Source organism: Aegilops tauschii, chromosome 3 (genome assembly GCF_002575655.3).
Source record: "Aegilops tauschii subsp. strangulata cultivar AL8/78 chromosome 3, Aet v6.0, whole genome shotgun sequence".
NCBI classification, from domain to species: Eukaryota; Viridiplantae; Streptophyta; class Magnoliopsida; order Poales; family Poaceae; genus Aegilops; species Aegilops tauschii.
This window is the reverse complement of record NC_053037.3, coordinates 314,713,491-314,736,108: the sequence shown is the minus strand read 5'-3', so window position 1 is coordinate 314,736,108 and position 22,618 is coordinate 314,713,491. Positions and strand designations below refer to the sequence as shown.

Sequence of the window (22,618 nt, the reverse complement as noted above, 5' to 3'; positions counted from 1 at the left end):
TTATTCGGTCGTGGTCATCGAGGGTGATTCCTCCTTAACCACTTCCGATATGACTCTGTCGTGCAACCCCTCAAGTGTGAACCTCGAGGGTGGTTCCTCTTACGTTCACCTTGATAATTACATCGAGTGGAATCCACCGGGGGTGATTCCTCGGGGTTCCCCTTGGTGTTAGACACACAATTACTATGGTTACCATGGCTTTACACTGAACCATGCTACTAAAGACGGGTCGGCCCTAAGGGGTACCCGCGCGAGCCTAATTGCGAGTGATGTGGAGTCGGGTTGACCTAAAGGTGCCCGCGAGATAATTACGAGGCGTGGCCGGGCATTCTTAGCCCTTGCCGCAAGTCCTCGAGACGGGGCAACGGGGTCACATCGATCGTGAGTCTCTGCTCGTTACCGCGTGCTCCTAATCCACTATGATTTGGATATTTGATCTGAGGGGCCTCCGGCCTGATAGCACTAACCATCACGTGGGCATAGTATGGGCGTTCTGCATCGTATACATCAGCCGAAGCTTAATAGACATCAGCGACTGAGCGGCACGCGCCGGGTTGGACTGCGTAAGCGCCTGCCTTTTTAAGGAGGTAGCCAGGTCTGCTCACCGGCCGCGTTCGCAACGTGCAGGAGTTCCCGGGGCGATGGCCCATGACCCCTGGGGGCATAGGTTTAGTCCGGCGTGCTGACCTCTCTATTAAGTCTTGGTCGGGTTGCGGCGTACCGTTTGGCCGAGGCCGGGCATGACCCGGGAAAGTGTGTCCGGCCGGAGTTAGTCGAGCGTGGTGGATAGTATGGCTCTGGGATTGCTTTCTTGTAGGGAGTCGAGGAAGGATCTCTGGGCGAGGTTGATGACACTACTACAACTTTACTTTATGCTAATCTTATCTCTTCTGATGCTGCAAGATGCTTGAAGCTGCTTGAAGATGCTAGTCTTCGATAGGCTAGGCTTTCCCCTCCTCTTCTGGCATTCTGCAGTTCGGTCCACAGGTACTACCCATTTCATTGACACCGATGCATATGTAGTGTAGATCCTTGCTTGCGAGTACTTTGGATGAGTACTCACGGTTGCTTTTCTACCTGTTTTCCCCGTTTTCCATTCTTCTTGGATGACGCAACCAGATGACGGAGTCCAGGAGCCAGATGTCACCACCGACGATTACTACTACACCGAGGGTGCCTACTACTACATGGAGGCCACCGACGACCAGGAGTAGTTAGGAGGCTCCCAGGCAGGAGGCCTTGCCTTTTCGATCAATGTTGCTTTTGTGCTAGGCTTCTTAAGGCAAATTTGTTTAACTCATGTCTGTACTCAGATATTGTTGCTTCCGCTGACTCTTGTGTATTCGAGCTTATGTATTCGAGCCCTCGAGGCCCCTGGCTTGTAATATAAAGCTTGTATTTTTTCAATTTGTGTCTAGAGTTGTGTTGTGATATCTTCCCGTGAGTCATTGATCTTGATCGTACACATTTGCATGTATGATTAGTGTACGATTGAATCGGGGGCGTCACACCCTATGTATGGATCCTAGGCAGATAGTATGAGCCTGATTAATAAAAGCAGGGACGGGAAAACCAGGTGGAGCAGCAGAGCTTTCTGAGGTCTCACCTGCGGTTTCCTGGGGAAGATTGTCTCCATCAAGTTCAGCAGCCAGTGTGTGGCTGGTTAGATGTGCTGCATCTTCAGTGTTAGCCAAGGCAGCAGGGATATTGTTGAATTCAGTGGAGTGAATAGCAGCTTCTGGAATCTGTTGGGCCAAATTCTCTTTCAGTGCAGTTGGAGCATAAGCTTGTATTTCCAAGTGCATGGGGTCCACCATTATGTCCTCATGTACAGCCAGTTCCTTAAGCATAATCACATCAGAGGTCAGATCAATGATTGGCTGCTTTTGCAGCACTGGTTGGTCTAAAGCAACAACAGAAGCAGGTTGTGGAAGTAGAGCAAGTTGGGCCAGAGCAGGTGGTGGAATCAGTGGGCCTGGCCCATTGGGCTCAAGTGCTAAGTTTAAATCTGGTAGATCTTGTTGTGTTGGTGCCATAGGGCCATTGGGTGAAGCAGCAGTATTTGCAGAGTTGTCTCATAGGCCATCAGAAATAGTAATACTATTGTTTGCATTACCATCAATTACTGGTTCATCTTCCATAGGAGCCATAATATCATTAAGAGCCAAAAATTCTCCCTGATGGAGTTCCTGATCCACTGGCATCGCCCAATGATCCCATCTAGGCATGGGTGCATCATCCTCCTCCTCTCCAGGTTGATGCTCCATTACTTGGTCATTTGCCTCATTGTTTAGTGCGTGTTGTAGGTTAATCTGATTGACCTCAGGCTGTGCATGTGGAGGATGATCATCATGCTCATGTTGTTGTAGTGGCCCCATGTGTTGGGGAACGTAGTAATTTCAAAAATTTCCTATGCACACACAGGATCATGGTGATGCATAGCAACGAGAGGGGAGAGTGTTGTCCACGTACCCTCGTAGACCGAAAGCAGAAGCGTTAGCACAACGCGGTTGATGTAGTCGTACGTCTTCACGATCCGACCGATCAAGTACCGAACGCACGGCACCTCCGAGTTCAGCACACGTTCAGCTCGATGACGTCCCTCGAACTCCGATCCAGCTGAGCTTTGAGGGAGAGTTCCATCAGCACGACGGCGTGGTGACGATGATGATGTTCTACCGACGCAGGGCTTCGCCTAAGCACCGTTACGATATCATCGAGGTGGATTATGGTGGAGGGGGGCACCGCACACGGCTAAGAGATCAAGAGATCAATTGTTGTATCTTTGGGGTGCCCCCTGCCTCTGTATATAAAGGATGGAGGAGGGGAGGCCGGCCAGCCCCTAGGGCGCGCTAGAAGTGTGGAGTCCTACTAGGACTCCCTAGTCCTAGTAGGATTCCTCCTCCCACATGGAATAGGAAAAAGGGAAGGGAAAAGGAGAAGGAAGGAAGGGGGCGCCCCCGTCCCTAGTCCAATTCGGACCAGACCATGGGGAGGAGTGCGGCCACCTTTTGAGGCCTTTCTCTCCTTTCCCGTATGGCCCATTAAGGCCCAATACGAATTCCCGTAACTCTCCGGTACTCCAAAAAATACCCGAATCACTCGGAACCTTTCCGATGTCCGAATATAGTCGTCCAATATATCGATCTTTACGTCTCGACCATTTCGAGACTCCTCGTCATGTCCCCGATCTCATCCGGGACTCCGAACTACCTTCGGTACATCAAATCACATAACTCATAATATAAATCGTCACCGAACGTTAAGTGTGTGGACCCTACGGGTTCGAGAACTATGTAGACATGACCGAGACACATCTCCGGTCAATAACCAATAGCGGAACCTAGATGCTCATATTGGCTCCTACATATTCTACGAAGATCTTTATCGGTCAAACCGCATAACAACATATGTTGTTCCCTTTGTCATCGGTATGTTACTTGCCCGAGGTTCGATCGTCGGTATCTCAATACATAGTTCAATCTCGTTACCGGCAAGTCTCTTTACTCGTTCCGTAATACATCATCTCGCAAGTAACTCATTAGTTACAATGCTTGCAAGGCTTATAGTGATGTGCATTACCGAGTGGGCCCAGAGATACCTCTCCGACAATCGGAGTGACAAATCCTAATCTCGAAATACGCCAACCCAACAAGTACCTTCGGAGACACCTGTAGAGCACCTTTATAATCACCCAGTTACGTTGTGACGTTTGGTAGCACACAAAGTGTTCCTCCGGTAAACGGGAGTTGCATAATCTCGTAGTCATAGGAACATGTACAAGTCATGAAGAAAGCAATAGCAGAATACTAAACGATCGAGTGCTAAGCTAACGGAATGGGTCAAGTCAATCACATCATTCTCCTAATGATGTGATCCCGTTAATCAAATGACAACTCATGTCTATGGCTAGGAAACTCAACCATCTTTGATTAACGAGCTAGTCAAGTAGAGGCATACTAGTGACACTATGTTTGTCTATGTATTCACACATGTATTATGTTTCCGGTTAATACAATTCTAGCATGAATAATAAACATTTATCATGAAATAATGAAATAAATAATAACTTTATTATTGCCTCTAGGGCATATTTCCTTCAGTCTCTCACTTGCACTAGAGTCAATAATCTAGTTCACATCGCCATGTGATTTAACACCAATAGTTCACATCACCATGTGATTAACACCCATAGTTCACATCGTCATGTGACCAACACCCAAAGGGTTTGCTAGAGTCAATAATGTAGTTCACATCGCTATGTGATTAACACCTAAAGAGTACTAAGGTGTGATCATGTTTTGCTTGTGAGAGAAGTTTAGTCTACGGGTCTGCCACATTCAGATCCGTATGTATTTTTGCAAATTTCTATGTCAACAATGCTCTGCACGGAGCTACTCTAGCTAATTGCTCCCACTTTCAATATGTATCCAGATTGAGACTTAGAGTCATATGGATCAGTGTCAAAACTTGCATCGACGTAACCCTTTACGACGAACCTTTTGTCACCTCCATAATCGAGAAACATATCGTTATTCCACTAAGGATAATTTTGACCGTTGTTTAGTGATCTACCCTTAGATCACTATTGTACTCCCTTGCCAAACTCAGTGTAGGGTGTATAATAGGTCTGGTACACAACATGGCATACTTTATAGAACCTAGCTGAGGTATAGGGAATGACTTTCATTCTCTCTCTATCTTCTGCCGTGGTCGGGCTTTGAGTCTTAATCAACTTCACACCTTGTAACACATGCAAGAACACTTTCTTTGACTGTTCCATTTTGAACTACTTCAAAATCTTGTAAAGGTATGTACTCATTGAAAAAACTTATAAGGCGTCTTGATCTATCTCTACAGATCTTGATGTTCAATATGTAAGCAGCTTCACCGAAGTCTTTCTTTGAAAAACTCCTTTCAAATACTCCTTTATGCTTTCCAGAAAATTCTAAATTATTTCTGATCAACAATATGTCATTCACATATATTTATCAGAAATGTTGTAGTGCTCCCACTCACTTTCTTGTAAATACAGGCTTCACCGCAAGTCTGTATAAAATTATATGCTTTGATCAACTCATCAAAGCGTATATTCCAACTCCGAGATGCTTGCACCAGTCCATAGATGGATCGCTAGAGCTTGCACATTTTGTTAACACCTTTAGGATCGACAAAACCTTCTGGTTGCATCATATACAACTCTTTTTTAAGAAATCCATTAAGGAATGTAGTTTTGACATCCATTTGCCAGATTTCATAAAATGTGGCAATTTGCTAACATGATTCGAACAGACTTAAGCATCGCTATGAATGAGAAAATCTCATCGTAGTCAACACCTTGAACTTTGTCAAAAAGCTTTTTCGACAAGTCTAGCTTTGTAGATAGTAACACTACTATCAGCGTCCGTCTTCCTCTTGAAGATCCATTTAATCTCAATGGCTCGCCGATCATTGGGCAAGTCAATCAAAGTCCACACTTTGTTCTCATACATGGATCCCATCTCAGATTTCATGGCCTCAAGCCATTTTGCGGAATCTGGGCTCATCATCGCTTCCTCATAGTTCGTAGGTTCGTCATGGTCAACTAACATGACCTCCAGAACTGGATTACCGTACCACTCTGGTGCGGATTTCATTCTGGTTGACCTACGAGGTTCGGTAGTAACTTGATCTGAAGTTACATGATCATCATCATTAGCTTCCTCACTAATTGGTGTAGGAGTCACAGGAACAGATTTCTGTGATGAACTACTTTCCAATAAGGGAGCAGGTACAGTTACCTCATCAAATACTACTTTCCTCCCACTCACTTCTTTCGAGAGAAACTCCATCTCCAGAAAGGATCCATTCTCAGCAACAAAGATCTTGCCTTCGGATCTGTGATAGAAGGTGTACCCAACATTTTGGGTATCCTATGAAGAAGCACTTCTCCGATTTGGGTTCAAGCTTATCAGGTTGAATTTTTTTCACATAAGCATCGTAGTCCAAAACTTTAAGAAATGACAGCTTAGGTTTCTCGCCAAACCACAGTTCATACGGGTCATCTCCGCGGATTTAGATGGTGCCCTATTTAACGTGAATGTAGCTGTCTCTAATGCATAACCCCAAAACAATAGTGGTAGATCGGTAAGAGACATCATAGATCGCACCATATCCAATAAAGTACGGTTATGACGTTCGGACACACCATTATGCTGTGGTGTTCCAGGTGGCACGAATTTCTGAAACTATTCCACATTATTTTAATTGAAGACCAAATTTGTAACTCAAATATTTGTCTCCGCGATCAGAACGTAGAAACTTTATTTTCTTGTCACTATGATTTTCCACTTCACTCTGAAATTCTCTGAACTTTCAAATGTTTCAGACTTATGTTTCATCAAGTAGATATTCCCATATCTGCTCAAATCATCTGTGAAGGTCAGATAATAACGATACCCGCCGCGAGCCTCAACATTCATCGGATTGCATACATCAGTATGTATTATTTCCAATAAGTCAGTTGCTCGCTCCATTGTTCCGGAGAACGGAGTCTTAGTCATCTTGCCCATAAGGCATGGTTCGCAAGTATCAAGTGATTCATAATCAAGTGATTCCAAAATCCCATCAGCATGGAGTTTCTTCATGCGCTTTACACCAATATGACCTAAACGGTAGTGCCACAAATAAGTTGCACTATCATTATTAACTTTGCATCTTTTGGCTTCAATATTATGAATATGTGTATCACTACGATCGAGATCCAACAAACCATTTTCATTGGGTGTATGACCATAGAAGGTTTTATTCATGTAAACAGAACAACAATTATTCTCTAACTTAAATGAATAACCGTATTGCAATAAACATGATCAAATCATATTCATGCTCAACGCAAACACCAAATAACACTTATTTAGGTTCAACACTAATCCCGAAAGTACAGGGAGTGTGCGATCATGATCATATCAATCTTGGAACCACTTCCAATACACATCGTCACTTCACCCTTAACCAGTCTCTGTTCATTCTGCAACTCCCGTTTCGAGTTACTACTCTTAGTAGCTGAACCAGTATCAAATACTGAGGGGTTGCTATAAACACTAGTAAACTACACATCAATAACATGTATATCAAATATAGCTTTGTTCACTTTGCCATCCTTCTTATCCGCCAAATACTTGGGGTAGTTCCGCTTCCAGTGACCAGTCCCTTTTGCAGTAGAAGCACTCAGTATCAGGCTTAGGTCCAAACTTGGGCTTCTTCACTTGAGCATCAACTTGCTTGCCGTTATTCTTGAAGTTCCCCTTCTTTCCCTTTGCCCTTTTCTTGAAACTAGTGATCTTGTTAAACATCAACACTTGATGCTCTTTTCTTGATTTCTACCTTCGCCGATCTCAGCATCGCGAAGAGCTCGGGAATTACTTTCGTCATCCCTTGCATATTATAGTTCATCACGAAGTTTTATTAACTTGGTGATAGTGACTAGAGAACTTTGTCAATTACTATCTTATCTGGAAGATTAACTCCCACTTGATTCAAGTAATTGTAGTACTCAGACAATCCGAGCACATGCTCACTGGTTGAGCTATTCTCCTCCATCTTATTGGCAAAGTACTGTCAGAGGTCTCATACCTCTCGACATGGGCACGAGTATGAAATACCAATTTCAACTCTTGGAACATCTTATATGCTCCGTGGCGTTCAAAACATTTTTGAAGTCCCGGTTCTAAGCCGTAAAGCATGGTGCACTAAACTATCAACTAGTCATCATACCGAGCTTTTGTCAAAACGTTCATAACGTCTGTATCTGCTCCTGCAATAGTTCTGTCACCTAGAGGTGCATCAAGGACATAATACTTCTGTGCAGCAATGAGGTTAATCCTCAGATCACGGACCAAGTCCGCATCATTGCTACTAACATCTTTCAACTTAGTTTTCTCTAGGAACAATATCAAAATATAAACGGGGAGCAACAACGCGAGCTATTGATCTACAACATAGATATGCTAATACTATCAGGACTAAGTTCATGATAAATTAAAGTTCAATTAATCATATTACTTAAGAACTCCCACTTAGATAGACATCCCTCTAATCCTCTAAGTGATCACGTGATCCAAATCAACTAAACCATGTCCGATCATCACGTGAGATGGAGTAGTTTCAATGGTGAACATCACTATGTTGATCATATCTACTATATGATTCACGCTCAACCTTTCGGTCTCCGTGTTCCGAGGCCATATCTGTTATATGCTAGGCTCGTCAAGTTTAACCTGAGTATTCCGCGTGTGCAACTGTTTTGCACCCGTTGTATTTGAACGTAGAGCCTATCACACCCGATCATCACGTGGTGTCTCAGCACGAAGAACTTTCGCAATGGTGCATACTCAGGGAGAACACTTATACCTTGATAATTTAGTGAGAGATCATCTTATAATGCTACCGTCAATCAAAGCAAGATAAGATGTATAAAAGATAAACATCACATGCAATCATAATATGTGACATGATATGGCCATCATCATCTTGTGCCTTTGATCTCCATCTCCAAAGCATCGTCATGATCTCCATCGTCACCGGCATGACACCATGATCTCCATCATCTTGATCTATATCAATGTGTCGTCACATGGTCGTCTCGCCAACTATTGCTCTTGCAACTATTGCTATCGCATAGCGATAAAGTAAACCAATTATTTGGCGCTTGCATCTTATGCAATAAAGAGACAACCATAAGGCTTCTGGCAGTTGCCGATAACTTCAACAAAACATGATCATCTCATACAACAACTTATATCTCATCACGTCTTGACCATATCACATCACAACATGCCCTGCAAAAACAAGTTAGACGTCCTCTACTTTGTTTTTGCAAGTTTTACGTGGCTGCTACGGGCTGAGAAAGAACCGTTCTTACCTACGCATCAAAACCACAACGATAGTTTGTCAAGTTGGTGTTGTTTTAACCTTCGCAAGGACCGGGCGTAGCCACACTCGGTTCAACTAAAGTTGGAGAAACTGACACCCGCTAGTCACCTGTGTGCATAGCACGGCGGTAAAAACAGTCTCGCGTAAGCGTACGCGTAATGTCGGTCCGGGCCGCTTCATCCAATAATACCGCCGAACCAAAGTATGACATGTTGGTAAGCAGTATGACTTATATCGCCCACAACTCACTTGTGTTCTACTCGTGCATATAACATCTACGCATAAAACCAGGCTCGGATGCCACTGTTGGGGAACGTAGTAATTTCAAAATTTTCCTACGCACACACAGGATCATGGTGATGCATAGCAATGAGAGGGGAGAGTGTTGTCCACGTACCCTCGTAGACCGAAAGCGGAAGAGTTAGCACAACGCGGTTGATGTAGTTGTACGTCTTCACGATCCGACCGATCAAGTACCGAACGCACGGCACCTCCGAGTTCAGCACACGTTCAGCTCGATGACGTCCCTCAAACTCTGATCCAGCCGAGCTTTGAGGGAGAGTTCCGTCAGCACGATGGCGTGGTGACGATGAAGATGTTCTACCGACGCAGGGCTTCGCATAAGCACCGTTATGATATTATCGAGGTGGATTATGGTGGAGGGGGGCACTGCACACGGCTAAGAGATCAAGAGATCAATTGTTGTGTCTTTGGGGTGCCCCTGCCTCCGTATATAAAGGATGGAGGAGAGGAGGCCGGCCAGCCCCTAGGGCGCACCAGAAGTGTGGAGTCCTACTAGGACTCCCTAGTCCTAGTAGGATTCCTCCTCCCACATGGAATAGGAAAAAGGGAAGGGAAAAAGAGAAGGAAGGAAGGGGGCGCCCCCCTCCCTAGTCCAATTCGGACCAGACCATGGGGAAGGGTGCGGCCACCTTTTGAGGCCTTTCTCTCCTTTCCCGTATGGCCCATTAAGGCCCAATACGAATTCCCGTAACTCTCCGGTACTCCGAAAAATACCCGAATCACTCGGAACCTTTCCGATGTCCGAATATAGTCGTCCAATATATCGATATTTACGTCTCGACCATTTCGAGACTCCTCGTCATGTCCCCGATCTCATCCGGGACTCCGAACTACCTTCGGTACATCAAATCACATAACTCATAATATAAATCGTCACCGAACGTTAAGCGTGCGGACCCTACGGGTTCGAGAACTATGTAGACATGACCAAGACACATCTCCGGTCAATAACCAATAGCGGAACCTGGATGCTCATATTGGCTCCTACATATTCTACGAAGATCTTTATCGGTCAAACCGCATAACAACATACGTTGTTCCCTTTGTCATCAGTATGTTACTTGCCCGAGGTTCGATCGTCGGTATCTCAATACCTAGTTCAATCTCATTACCGGCAAGTCTCTTTACTCGTTCCGTAATACATCATCTCGCAACTAACTCATTAGTTGCAATGCTTGCAAGGCTTATAGTGATGTGCATTACCGAGTGGGCCCAGAGATACCTCTCCGACAATCGGAGTGACAAATCCTAATCTCGAAATACGCCAACCCAACAAGTACCTTCGGAGACACCTGTAGAGCACCTTTATAATCACCCAGTTACGTTGTGACGTTTGGTAGCACACAAAGTGTTCCTCCGGTAAACGGGAGTTGCATAATCTCATAGTCATAGGAATATGTATAAGTCATGAAGAAAGCAATAGCAGAATACTAAACGATCGAGTGCTAAGCTAACGGAATGGGTCAAGTCAATCACATCATTCTCCTAATGATGTGATCCCGTTAATCAAATGACAACTCATGTCTATGGCTAGGAAACTCAACCATCTTTGATTAACGAGCTAGTCAAGTAGAGGCATACTAGTGACACTATGTTTGTCTATGTATTCACACATGTATTATGTTTCCGGTTAATACAATTCTAGCATGAATAATAAACATTTATCATGTAATAAGGAAATAAATAATAACTTTATTATTGCTTCTAGGGCATATTTCCTTCACCATGAAGTGATTGTGTTGATTAGGGTGAAAATTCTCTTGAAGAGGAGCAGGAGGAGGATTACCATGTGGTGGGATAGGATCTTCATCAGGTGGTACTTCTCCAAGGATTTGTTGCTGTAGGATAACCACAGGCACTGTGAGGGAGCCTGACCGAAACCTGTCTCCCTCTCCAAATACAATGCTGACAGGGATATCTGACAGATCCTCAACTCTGACATGAACCATAAGATTGGCCTGTGTACTTCTAACACGATCCCACATGAGAAATTTGCCAAATTTATTGACTGCATTGCTCACTTCCTGAATAGATCTTCTGTCAAACGGGTATCCACAGAGCAAAATCCAAACATCTCTATTTAAGACCAAACTTCTCCAGTTTAACCCTTGATTGTGCTTTTGGAAGATGACATGAACATCCGTGAAAAGATGCGGACTGTTCGCAACTAATGCATCCCTATCAAAGACACTGCTGAATCTGACATATGCTTGGCCGAAAGGGCATGGCTCAATCTCAGAAAACCCCAATCCTATGTCTGTCAGGAAGTCAGAAAGTACCTCACGTATAGTGTTGAAGGCGACCGGCAGATTCGGCATTGGCACGCTGGTAGCAATCGCCCAGTCCTCATGCGTGGGAGGAGCCGCCCCGGTGATGACGCAAACTCTAGCTGGTCTTCCTTCCACCTGAATGCTCTGATGATTGGGCGGAAGAAATGGCGTAGGGTCAAAGGGGAATGTAGCCATGGACGGCGAGCTACTCGGAGTCAGAGACGATGGATTGAGTGGCGGCGAGGATGGTTGGATTACTGCAGCTAGCAGTCTCTGGGCTATGGAGATTTGGGAGGTCCGGGAATGGTGGTTGCGTATCGGGTTTGATTGCGGAGGAGCATTAACTGGATGATCCCGGTTGGTCGGCTGATGGGAGGTTTGTGTAGTCACAATCGCGGGAACAGTGCAGTCTTGCCTTGGAAACTCAATCGCCAGCCGGGCTGCTGGGTTGGATCTGGGGGGTGGGCTGTGATGGGCCAAGGAGTAGCAGTCTCGTTGGATGTCGCCCCATCGCTTGCAGGACCGGAATTTGATGTGATTTGTGCAGTTGGGCCTATTGTGGCCCGATAGGAGGCATCTAACACAGAACCAATTTTGAACGTGCGTGGATCCCGCCTTTGGTGCATTAAAATTGCCATTGATGGCATTCATACCTGATGATCTAGCAAGCGCCGAAGATGGTGCAAGATTCGATGAACTATCACATGGTGGGGAGGTACCATTGATCCTTGGATTTGGATCCGAATAGATCGCCGGAGATCTAAGAGCTTGAACATAAGATTTCCGGGGATGTTTACGGAAAATATGGGTCCATTCATCCACCTTTTCTTGCAGATATTGGTCTAGTTCCCAGCTACAATTCGGACCCCCGTTACCCCAAAGAAGGAAATTAACATTTAGTAAACTTGTGGAAATGTTACCCCCTTTGATGATAGAAAATCCCACTTCTTTGGAGGAGACAGAGAATTTGAACGACCAATTTTGCAGGCGTTCGACCTTGAAAAGAGATGCACGGCCACCAAAGAAAGCAAGAAGAATGGTGCTTACAGATTCATCGGCGAGGCGGATTTGGGATCGTTGAAATTCAGCCACTAACATGAATTCTTTTAGATCTTTATCAGCTTCATAGTTGATTGGAACTCCCCATTTCCTCCGAACTTCCGCCGCGAAATCTTGTCCAATGTCGAAGTTGAGGTCGGCTAGAGCCATGTTGCGTGAGCAGGAGGTGTAGTGCGTCGGAGGACGGCAGGAACGTGGACACTAGGGCCGGAGTGGCCGCCGGCGGGCTCGGTGGGTGTGGACGCCAGGGCCGGAGTGGCCACCGGTGGGGCTAGGAGCGGGGGCTAGGAGCGGTCCACCCGACGCTTGCTTGCTTGCTTCAGATTGCCGAATCTGACTGGGAAACACCAGCCAGGTGATTCTCCTGGCGCTGTGGCGAAGCTAAAGATATATTTGTCTGCGCCTGCTCTCTTTGACTATCATAGCAGGGGAAGATATTTTTTTCTTAAGAGCGAGGCTCGAGCTCACAACGCGGCGGTTGTGGCTGCACAGCAGGCTGAGACATCCGCACCAAGAGCCTCCGCGAGCTACCATCCCGACTATTATCCAGGCTACTGATTGATTACCAAGTTAGGCCAAAAGCCTAAGCTTGGGGGAATACGTGTCTCACCGACATTACATTCATGTTCACACATTTCAGTTGTCGGTGTTCGCACTTTTTCATTGTATTATCCGTTGTTAGATTTATTTTCTCGCTTTCTTCTTGTGTGTTTGAAAAACTTTGAGAAAATCCAAAAATATTTCCTACTTATTTTTTATTTTTCTTTCTAGAGTAGTTAGTTGTAGCACTAAAAGAAAAATCTCAAAAAGTTTTCCTTATTCTTCTTTTTCCTGTTGGGAGCTTTTTCGTGTAAGTAGTTTTTGTCGTTTTTGCTTTTCCCTTTTATTTGCTTGTTCAAGAAAATAAAAACTCTAAAAATATTTTAGTGTGCTTCTCTGAACTTCTTTTCTTTTTATTGAGTCGTACCGAGGAGAAGACCACGATGAAAATGTTGAGTGTCTCTCATATGCATTATTGTTGATCTAACAAAGAGCCTATTTTACCTTGTCTTCTCTTGTTGAATAAAATGTTTGCAGATTCCAGCTTAGTCCACGGCACTCTTGCTCTATTATTATTTTCATATCGTTCGGTCGTGCAAGTGAAAGGCAATAACGACGACATTCGATGAACTGGCCTTGGCAGAGAGAAACGGTATGAACTCGACTTCTTCTGTTTTTGTAAATATGTTTAACCTAGTATCCATGATTCAGCTCATTATGATTAAACATGTTTGCAATGACAATTAGAGATTACTAGTCATCAACTCATGCATCTGCACAGGCTAGACTTTATATAGGAACACGTGGATGTTTAGAAATCACTTGCATATATTTTTTGTTCTCAATAATTTTCAGAAATTTGTTGAAAATAGTTTTCACCAACTTGAAATGTAATGTCACACAAGTGTAATCGGTACTGCCAATATAATTCTCCAATAGTAATTGATTAGGGTATTTCTATTAGTTATTTTTTAGTGGGATGGAGATGCTATTATGATTTTCTTATGGTTGTGTTACTTCTAGGAAACAACATAAATCTTTGATTTTGAAGCAGAGAGAATAATATTGTTTTATCTGGTGACTGGCTTATCTTACCGTTATGTTGATGCATTCATTAGATTGGAAGACAAAAAAAATTATGCTTCTTGATCTATAGGAATCGAGCAGGATATTATCAGAGGCGTGATAGTACGTATCAAGTACCTAGTTATCTAGAAAATCTTTCCTTTTAACAACTTAACTACCAAGATTAATATGTAGAGTGAGTTGTGTGAAAAATAACTCTAGGTTCTATGCTAATATTAAATGGGTGAATAACATCAGATTACTTAATAAGAAGCATCTGATTATTTCAGTTAGAATCATATGTTCAGTTGGAATAATATTCCGAAGTGATAAGTTACGGGTAATCAGGTATGTGGACAAAAGGAAAAACATTTTGCAGCCAAGGAAAAGTGAGAAAAAAATATCCGTGTAGTTTTGATGACATTAACCTCGTATGGCTGAGAAAGAGATAAACTTTACAACAAATATTAACTCACAATGCAACACCGAGTATATGCATTCGTAGATTCTGAAAATAAAACGGTGAAAAAGAAAAGAGCTGGAGCGCAGGACGGTAGCTATGTGAAAGAGTGTCTTAATAATCATAAAGGACAATAAACTCTAGATGCGAACAACAGAATTTGATATCAGTACATAGTTGGCGAAGATTTTACTAAAGTAATCTCAGAAATATGAAACTTGTTAGTGAAGTCGAATGCGACGAAAATATGCACTCATAAATTTTTAAGTGCATACCTCAAAATATCCGAGAAGGAAAGAGGGGATGTAATAGTTGCATGTTATATGAATCCAAACGCTAATGTGATACTTTTGAGAGCATACTTATAATGGACTTCTGTATATCAATAATAAATTTCTATAAGTAATGGCAGAATTCTGATACAGGACACAGATGAAAATTAGAAGTACATAATACTGTTTTTCAAATCTATTCCTACAACTCTACAGGTATATGTACTGCTGGGGCATGGATTAAATCCTTAAATATATAAATAAAAAAAGGAGAGAAACACAGAAACAAAATGTTTGAGTAAATACGACCTGCAAATATCTTGCTTCAAATGTTTGTTGTCCATGAATCCTCAAATATTACCAAGAGCAATAAAGGGGTCGGTCATCACTAAGGATTCCCTGCCAAGGAAACATCGGAGAGTCTGCAAAATAAAACAAAACATGTACTGTACTCCAGTAATATAAATGCCAATGTACGTCATTACATCCTCCTTCCAGTAATTAAATCCCATATGTCACCAATTATAGCAAGTAGATGGCTATTCAGCTACACCTTAGAAAATTGGAGCAAAATCCTGAGGAATGGTTGATTATTACTTCCTCCGTCCCAAAATAAGTGACCTGGTTTTAGTCAGCATACAACATTGAGAAAAAACAGAGATATTATAACAGGTGCGTCACTGGCGCTTACACCGTCTCTTTTGCCCCTAGACTCCTTGTCGAATGCTTAGTACTGCCACTCCTTGCGGTAGTACTTAGTACCGCGCTGATGTAAGGGGGGCGAGGGGATGTATGGGAGAAATTTCCGCTGTAGTTCCCTGATGACAACATGCTGATCCTCCGCTGCATCAATCATCATGGGAATTGATCAGACTAAAAGGAGAACTTAGATTGCAACGTGGTCAAGATTCGAAAACCAAGGAGATTGAAATGTTGCACAGTAACTGGATCCGTGAAAAACTGGATTGGAATGTTGCATTTTTTTAGATCGATCTGCATCATTGATGGAGCACGGTACTTGAGGATGACAGGGAGTGAACATTCAGTGCATCAGAGGTTTAGGAAGAAATTGATTCGGCAGCCTGCAAGAGAACTCGCCCTTTTTGTGAGGTAGAGATCTATGGGACCAAGCTATAAGGCATTACTACATTCTGATGGCTAAAGATAGCCAAGATGTAGATCCGATGGTTAATTAGTCATCATTTTTTTATCTAATAAGAAAGCAGAGCTTCTATCATAGCAGAAAATCTGCAGCAACTTTTACTATTGTCGTATGATGACCTGTGATTTTCTGAACCATAACTAACATGTTCAACATGCAACATCCGAACTATTATCTACCATTCTACCCATTGAACTGGTTGTGGTCCCAGGATTAGAAGTGGCGAAAAGAGCCATGGGAGATGAGGCTCCCCCGCTCCGCTAGGGTTCCCACCCCCGCCGCCGCCGGCGACCTAGCCTCCCCGCCGCCACCGGCCGCCGGGCGCGCGCCTCCCAGGCCCGCCCCGCTCCCCCTCCTCTCTCCCCTCTCCTCCCCTCTCCTCCCCTCCCGCGGCGCGCCCGCGCGCGCCCGGGGGGAACCCCTGCGGCCGCGGCCTTTGTCCCCGCCTCCCTCCCCTCCCCCCGCCGTCGCCGGCGAGCTCCGTCGGGCAAAGCCCGGGGGGCGCGGCGGCGGCGGGGCCCTTCTTCCCCGTCCGCTTGTGGGCGCCGACGCGGGGCGGCTCCTTCGAGTGGCGGCGCTGGACGTCCGCGGGATCCAGCGGCGCGGCAGCGGTCTCGCGGGGCGGCGGGGTGGCCTGCTGGTGGCGGCGCTCCAGCAACCTTCGTTCCGCGCGCGGCGGGGCAGCTGCGGTGCTCCCGTCTCGGGAGGTGGCGCGCGGCCGGTCTCTTGCCGGATCCGGCCGGATCTGGCTTTGGGGGCCGGCCGGCGGCGCCTGGCTTCGGTGGTGCGTGCCCGGCGGCTCCGGCGCTTGGAGCTCGCCGGGCGATGCGGGTAGGGCAGCGGCCGGGCGTGGCCACTGCTCCGGCCGTTGGCGGCGGCATGGGTAGGTCTCGGTGGTGGCCTACCGGTGTCGTGGCGGCTTCATGGTGGCTTGATGGATCTGCCCGCGGCAGCGGCCGGCTTCTCCGGTGTCGGCTTGTCTGCGTTCGGGCCGTCTCGACCTTCACCCCATCTCCTTGTCGCCCGGGCGCTACTCCCATCAATGGGCTGGTCCTCTCCCAGCTGCGGTCCACCGCTCGTCTCGCGCCCGGTGCCGCAGGACCGAGCTCGTCTCGCGCACGATGCAGCAGGACCGAGCTCGTCTCGCGCACGGTGCAGCAGGACTGACCTCGTCCCCCTCTCGATGCTGCAAGACCGAGCTCGTCTCGTGCTCGGGGCAGCAGGACGGGTCGGTGGATGCCAGTTCTGGCCGACCTATTGGGTCTCGACGCTGGGGGTCGCCCAGGGGCGCGAAAGGTGGGACCTTTCCGCTCGTCTCTTTCGTTGGGGTGCGGCGGGTCTCAGGTGAGGTGGTGTCGAGGTCTTGGATGCTGGGGCGGCGGCCCTGGTGGTGGTAGCGCGGTGCTCTTGGGCAGAGCCCGTGCCTTGGTGCTTCCCGGTCACCATGGCCGTGTGGGCGCCGTGGTTGCCGGGGTGTGGCGTCCGGTGGTGGTGAATGTTGGCCGAGGTGAAAACCTGCTCTATCTTCGGACGGACCGGCGGCGGCGAAGATCGTTCCCTTCTTGAAGGCGTCGTCGCGGCTCTCATTGCCCGTCATGCTACTCCGGGGGAAACTCTGATCCTTGGATCGGGCGGTGGCGGCGCTCCGGTGTCGTATCCTTCCTGAAGGCGCCGCCTTGGAGCGCGTGGTTTGTCATATGTAGCTTCATCTCTTCGGGGCGGTAGTGCTAGGGGTGGTGTTGCTGCACTCAGCGCCTATGTATCCTGTCCTGGGTGTGTGCGTGTGTTGCGGTGGCGTGGTGTGTGTTTGTACTTGGTGCTTGTTGTTTGGTGCTTTATATATAAAGCGGGGTGAAAGCCTTTTTTGGTAAAAGAGCCATGGATCTTGATAGATGTAATGCTTGCCATTTAATTAAAGTCAAGACAACCTGCGCAGCAAGTGAAAGGCTCCATTTACCTTGATCAACTACGATTTCCACAGATCATGTGTACCGCCCTGTCACAAAAGAACATTGAGTTCCTGCAAACTGAATGTTGGAATACATTTATGCATCAAACGACATTGACTTTTCAGTGGTTTGAAAATGCAGAGTTCTGCATAGCTAATCTCGCGTAACATCAAATATAGGGAGTAATACCATGTGAAATGTCATGCTGCAGTGCATAGCTTCGGCAATCAGCACCGGTGATTCACTGGGCAGCATACCAACGTTTAAGATTCACTCCTCCAGGCCCTGGTAGAAGCATCCACAAAAATCGTTAACAATATGACACATAATCACTTGTTAAATATGACACATTTTGTAGAATTTTTTAAACGCATTTTCCTGGTTAATTGCTACTCAGCATAATAATAAATGGAAGAAGAAATATTAAATGCAAGTGCCAGTTATGGGAAAAAATATTGTGTGTTTCTCTGTTGTACTTTCTTTGTTTGTACTCAAAATTTATCCGCACAGTTTGTGCAGTATTATATAACTATTCTTATATAAAAGATCAAAGAACATAGTTTCAAGCTAGTCCTCAAACTTTGCTTGTCTGGTAACAGAACAGACAAATGGAAACTAAAGAGAAGCTCAATTCTTTGATTGAAGCAATTAATTAAATATAGAAGTTTGTGAAATTGCAATAGCAAAAGAGAAACTTTAGTAAATTCATGTAGCTAAGAAAAATGCGTGTGATTTTACATAAGTGTAGCCTACTGCTGCCTTTTTTTACATTTATAATTTAAAGAAGAATCCAAGAAGGAAATAGCATTCAGGTGTATCCAGTGAAAGGTAGTGCCATTTGAAGACCTAAATTAGTACATGTAAGCGTAACTTGTTGATGCAACATAGCTAGCAATGCTGGCAGAAGAAAACTCAGTTGGTTCCAATCTCAATCCATTAATATATTCAATTCAATAGGAATCTCACTATGGTACCCTATAATGAATTAATGATAGAATCTCAAAGGAGTAACAATCCTCTCGTGGATCAGCCTTTGCAATATGTTCACCCTGCTTATCCTTTTTTGCATATTGAATTTAGGGGAAAATTGTAGAAGGCTGATCAAAACATGGGCAATAGTAGTTATACAGATAACATGTAACAGTAGATCCGGAAGTGGATTAGGAGCCCATCTACTATTAACCCTGCTCCCCGTTAAATGCGCACAAAATTTTCTCAGACTTTATTATGTGACTGAAAGTAGTTTACTGCTTGCCTTTTTGGCAAGCCATAGCAATAACAGAAGCAAAACTATCTAGTAAACTAAGAAAATCACCTTGGCATATAATATTTCAGGTTAGAACCCTCCCTCAAGCCTGTCTCTGTCTAGTCTGCTTTCCTGGAAACTTTTGACAGATTCTTCTAACAATCACCTTTGCCTATAACATTTTGGGTTAGAGCCCTCCATCAAGCCTGTCTCTCTAGCCTCCTTTCCTGAACTTTTTTGACAGATTCTTCTTGCATGGGTCATACTGTATCCCATCATCCGCTGCAGCTTCTGCGTGGACGTGTTGGCATCCCGTTGTTATTCTTCTGGCAGAAGTCTTGCGACATCATGTCATTGCCAACAGCTTCTCGAGCTTCCCGTGGGATGTACCAGCATTTCAATCATCGACCACAGCTTTCCGCACATATGTGAAATGCATCCATTGTAGATACCCAACTCAAACGTGATGGCAGCTGGTCATATCAACAGCAGTAACCGACTGACCCAGGTCTGATAATATAATTCTACAATTGAAGTAGCAACGAAATAAGCCTCCTCATGCAATTTAATATGTCCAATTATCTACTTCTTGTTTCCGTTCAGTGGCCAAACTGCAATGGCATACATAATCTTACATGAGAGGAGGAACTAACAATTGAGGCAAGACTTTGGGTGCAATATTACATTAGCAAAACAACTTCAAAAAAAGGAAGAAATCACACGGCAAATGGAAATTACAGAGAGAAAAAAGAAGGAAGTGAATTCTACAATTGAAGTAACAAAGGAATAGGCCTCCTCGTGCAAATTAATTGTCCAATTATCTATTTCTTGTTTCCGTTCAGTGGCCAAACTGTAATGGCATACATAATCTTACATTAGAGGAGGAACTAACAAAGACTTTGGGTGCAATATTACATCACCAAGACAACTTCAGAAAAAGGAAGAAATCACACGGCACATGGAAATTACAGAGAGAAAAAAGAAGGAAGTGAAAAAAAAACATGGAAGAGATCGTTGCTCACACCCTCATCAATCGACGCTCCATCTCAAGGTGCTTCCCTATTCCGAACGTAATCGGTACAGCAAACAGTTTATATAATCTACGTGTTATATATTTGATCTAGAAATTTTGATCACTACCTCACCAAATCTTTTTTGGAAGATATGAATCACTTTAATGTAGGGAAAAAAGATTGGACAATAAATCGGCAGAAATTAGAATTTGATTGGGGATATTCTTTCAAGGATAGAGATTACTTTCTAGAATTAGCAAGAAAACTAAGACCAAATCACCGATTGACAATCATGGCATTACTACTAACGTTGAGGGTTAAATTTCTGTGGTTGGGAATTTTGTCAAACACGTGAAAGGTATGGATCCAGCAGATCCTGCAATATTCATCCAGGGCATGTGATCCAGCAGATTGAGAGAGATGGAGCAACACATGACAAAGTACAGAAACTTACCTCCAGTCGTGGATTGGTGGCAAGAGGATGCAACTTTTGAAGGTTTCCTGTCCAATTGGCGGCGGCAGGCAATGTTGGCGACGGCACAAGTAGAGATGGAGCCTGGAATACGTGAGAGTGGGACCTAAGCGAGGGTCAACCTGCGTCCTGCTTGGGGCGGAAGCCTTTGGGGCAGCCGGAACGACGATCAAGTGGAGGAAGCGCCGCACTGATCGCTACGGTTTTTTTTTTTTACATGATCCCTACGCTTTAGGGCATGTCCGCATAAGATTGTTTTTTTTTTTTGCGGGGGATTAATGTCCGCATAAGATGAAGCAGAGGAGGAATAAGAACCGCTAGTAGAATACGTTTGCATTACTACACTAGTAAGTGTGCACGTGCAACGCACGTATAATTATTGATTGCATTTCAAGTAGATGCCAACGTGCGGTAGATAAAAAGTTGCTTTGCGTCTCGTGGCGTATAGGAAATATTGACAACTCATGAAACGATGAATGTTCATGTCTGGTACACACAAAGTCACAAACATACATAAAACTGGAGAATATAAATCAACCCATACAACTCGCAATTTCATGCCTCCGTTTACTTTTTATATGCATCAAGATGCTCTTGACATGTAAATGTTTAGTTCATTCTGCACGAAGTGTCAAAGCACTAAAAATCCAAAGCTAAACTTGGCAAGCAACATACACAATTCTACAAAGTTTCCCCTTTTTCATGTGTGTTCATCCTCCTCCAAGCCAACAAGCTTTCATGCCAAAATGCGAAAAGAACAATGCGCTGAATAAATACAAGGGTAGACACAGGAAAACAACTTAAAAGGAGTTCCAAATGTAACAACTTAAAATAAACCAACTCCAGCAGTACAAGTGTTACAAATTAAAAAAAAAACAAATAATTTGTTGATGACACATGTAAACGACATCTGCTAAGAAACACCGAAGATATAAAGATAGCACACTCTGGTTAGCAATGCATAGAAACCTTATTTTGAAGTATACAAGTCAGCACAGGCACGCCGTGTAAGTTCACAAGAAACCATAAATGTTGGCTGGGCAATTGTCTTACAAGCAACATAACAAATCTAAATTAACAGGTACATGAAGCAAAGTTTGCAGGAGCGCCTCTTCCATCGCGGTCACATTCTGTAGTGAAGATGTGCCAAAATGAACAGAAATATATTATTGAGAAAATAATAAAAGTGCACCCGTGTGCGCCCGTATCACAAAAACCTCGATAAGGAAACAAAACTAAAAATAGAGTAGCACAAAAACCACATTTGAACTTGTGAGAAGTATGGGCTTCCATGTGCGCTCGTGTCCCCTGCGGCAGCAGCGGCTAGCGCGTCTTGGTGGCGGCGGCAGATGTGACTCCCACATCCCCAGAGGCGGTGGGGCGGTTACCCAGTGGTTCCTTCACATTTTCACCTCGATTAATAGCCTTCGCCTCAGCAGAAGTGAGGAAACCAGGAACCTATGTCAAAATATGGCAATTGCTCATAAGTAACATGGTGAAGTAAAGAAATCCCTAAAAAAATGGTGAAGTAAAGAAAATTTAATCATGCTATCATGTCAATTTAGGAACCTTCTACTACTCATTACTTATCACATTGCATGTCATCATAGAATATTTTCTCTTTTCAGAAAAGGTTGCTTGGCAGGAGGACTATTAGGTCATACGGCATTTGCTAACTACTATTTTCTCCAGAAGTGCACGCTAAATATTTCATACAAGCTGATTCTCTTCTAGAAGCTGGGCAAAAGTGTCATTTTGTAAATCATAATCCCTTCAAGTCAGCAAGTATAGAGAATTACCGGCACTCCGGCGGCGTCCCCTGAGAAGGAGTTGTTGGTCCTCGGCTCCTTGTCGCCATGCCGAGTGGAGGCTGGTTGTGGTGGTTTTTCTTGGG

General features: G+C 44.6%; 1 protein-coding gene and 1 long non-coding RNA gene across 4 annotated transcripts; both read right to left on the bottom strand.

Moving 5' to 3' along the window:
• Nucleotides 1–14,704: 14,704 nt before the first annotated feature.
• Nucleotides 14,705–21,933, bottom strand: LOC141042396 (uncharacterized). 3 transcript variants are annotated; one of them, XR_012204972.1, is made up of 6 exons: nucleotides 20,707–21,924; nucleotides 19,309–19,850; nucleotides 18,183–18,278; nucleotides 18,002–18,071; nucleotides 15,192–15,725; nucleotides 14,705–14,985 (listed from the first exon to the last, which is right to left on the bottom strand). It is a non-coding gene; the product is annotated as an uncharacterized lncRNA (long non-coding RNA). The 3 variants fall into 3 exon arrangements; XR_012204973.1 differs by having other exon boundaries at nucleotides 14,705–15,725; nucleotides 19,309–20,089; nucleotides 20,707–21,933; XR_012204971.1 differs by having other exon boundaries at nucleotides 14,705–15,725; nucleotides 20,707–21,922.
• On the bottom strand, nucleotides 15,734–17,631 carry LOC123497604 (uncharacterized). The gene is made up of 2 exons (XM_045234227.2): nucleotides 17,469–17,631; nucleotides 15,734–17,383 (listed from the first exon to the last, which is right to left on the bottom strand). Exons 1-2 carry the CDS (start codon nucleotides 17,629–17,631, stop codon nucleotides 16,305–16,307), a joined length of 1,242 nt encoding a protein of 413 aa, XP_045090162.1. The 3' UTR covers nucleotides 15,734–16,304.
• Nucleotides 21,934–22,618: the final 685 nt, after the last annotated feature.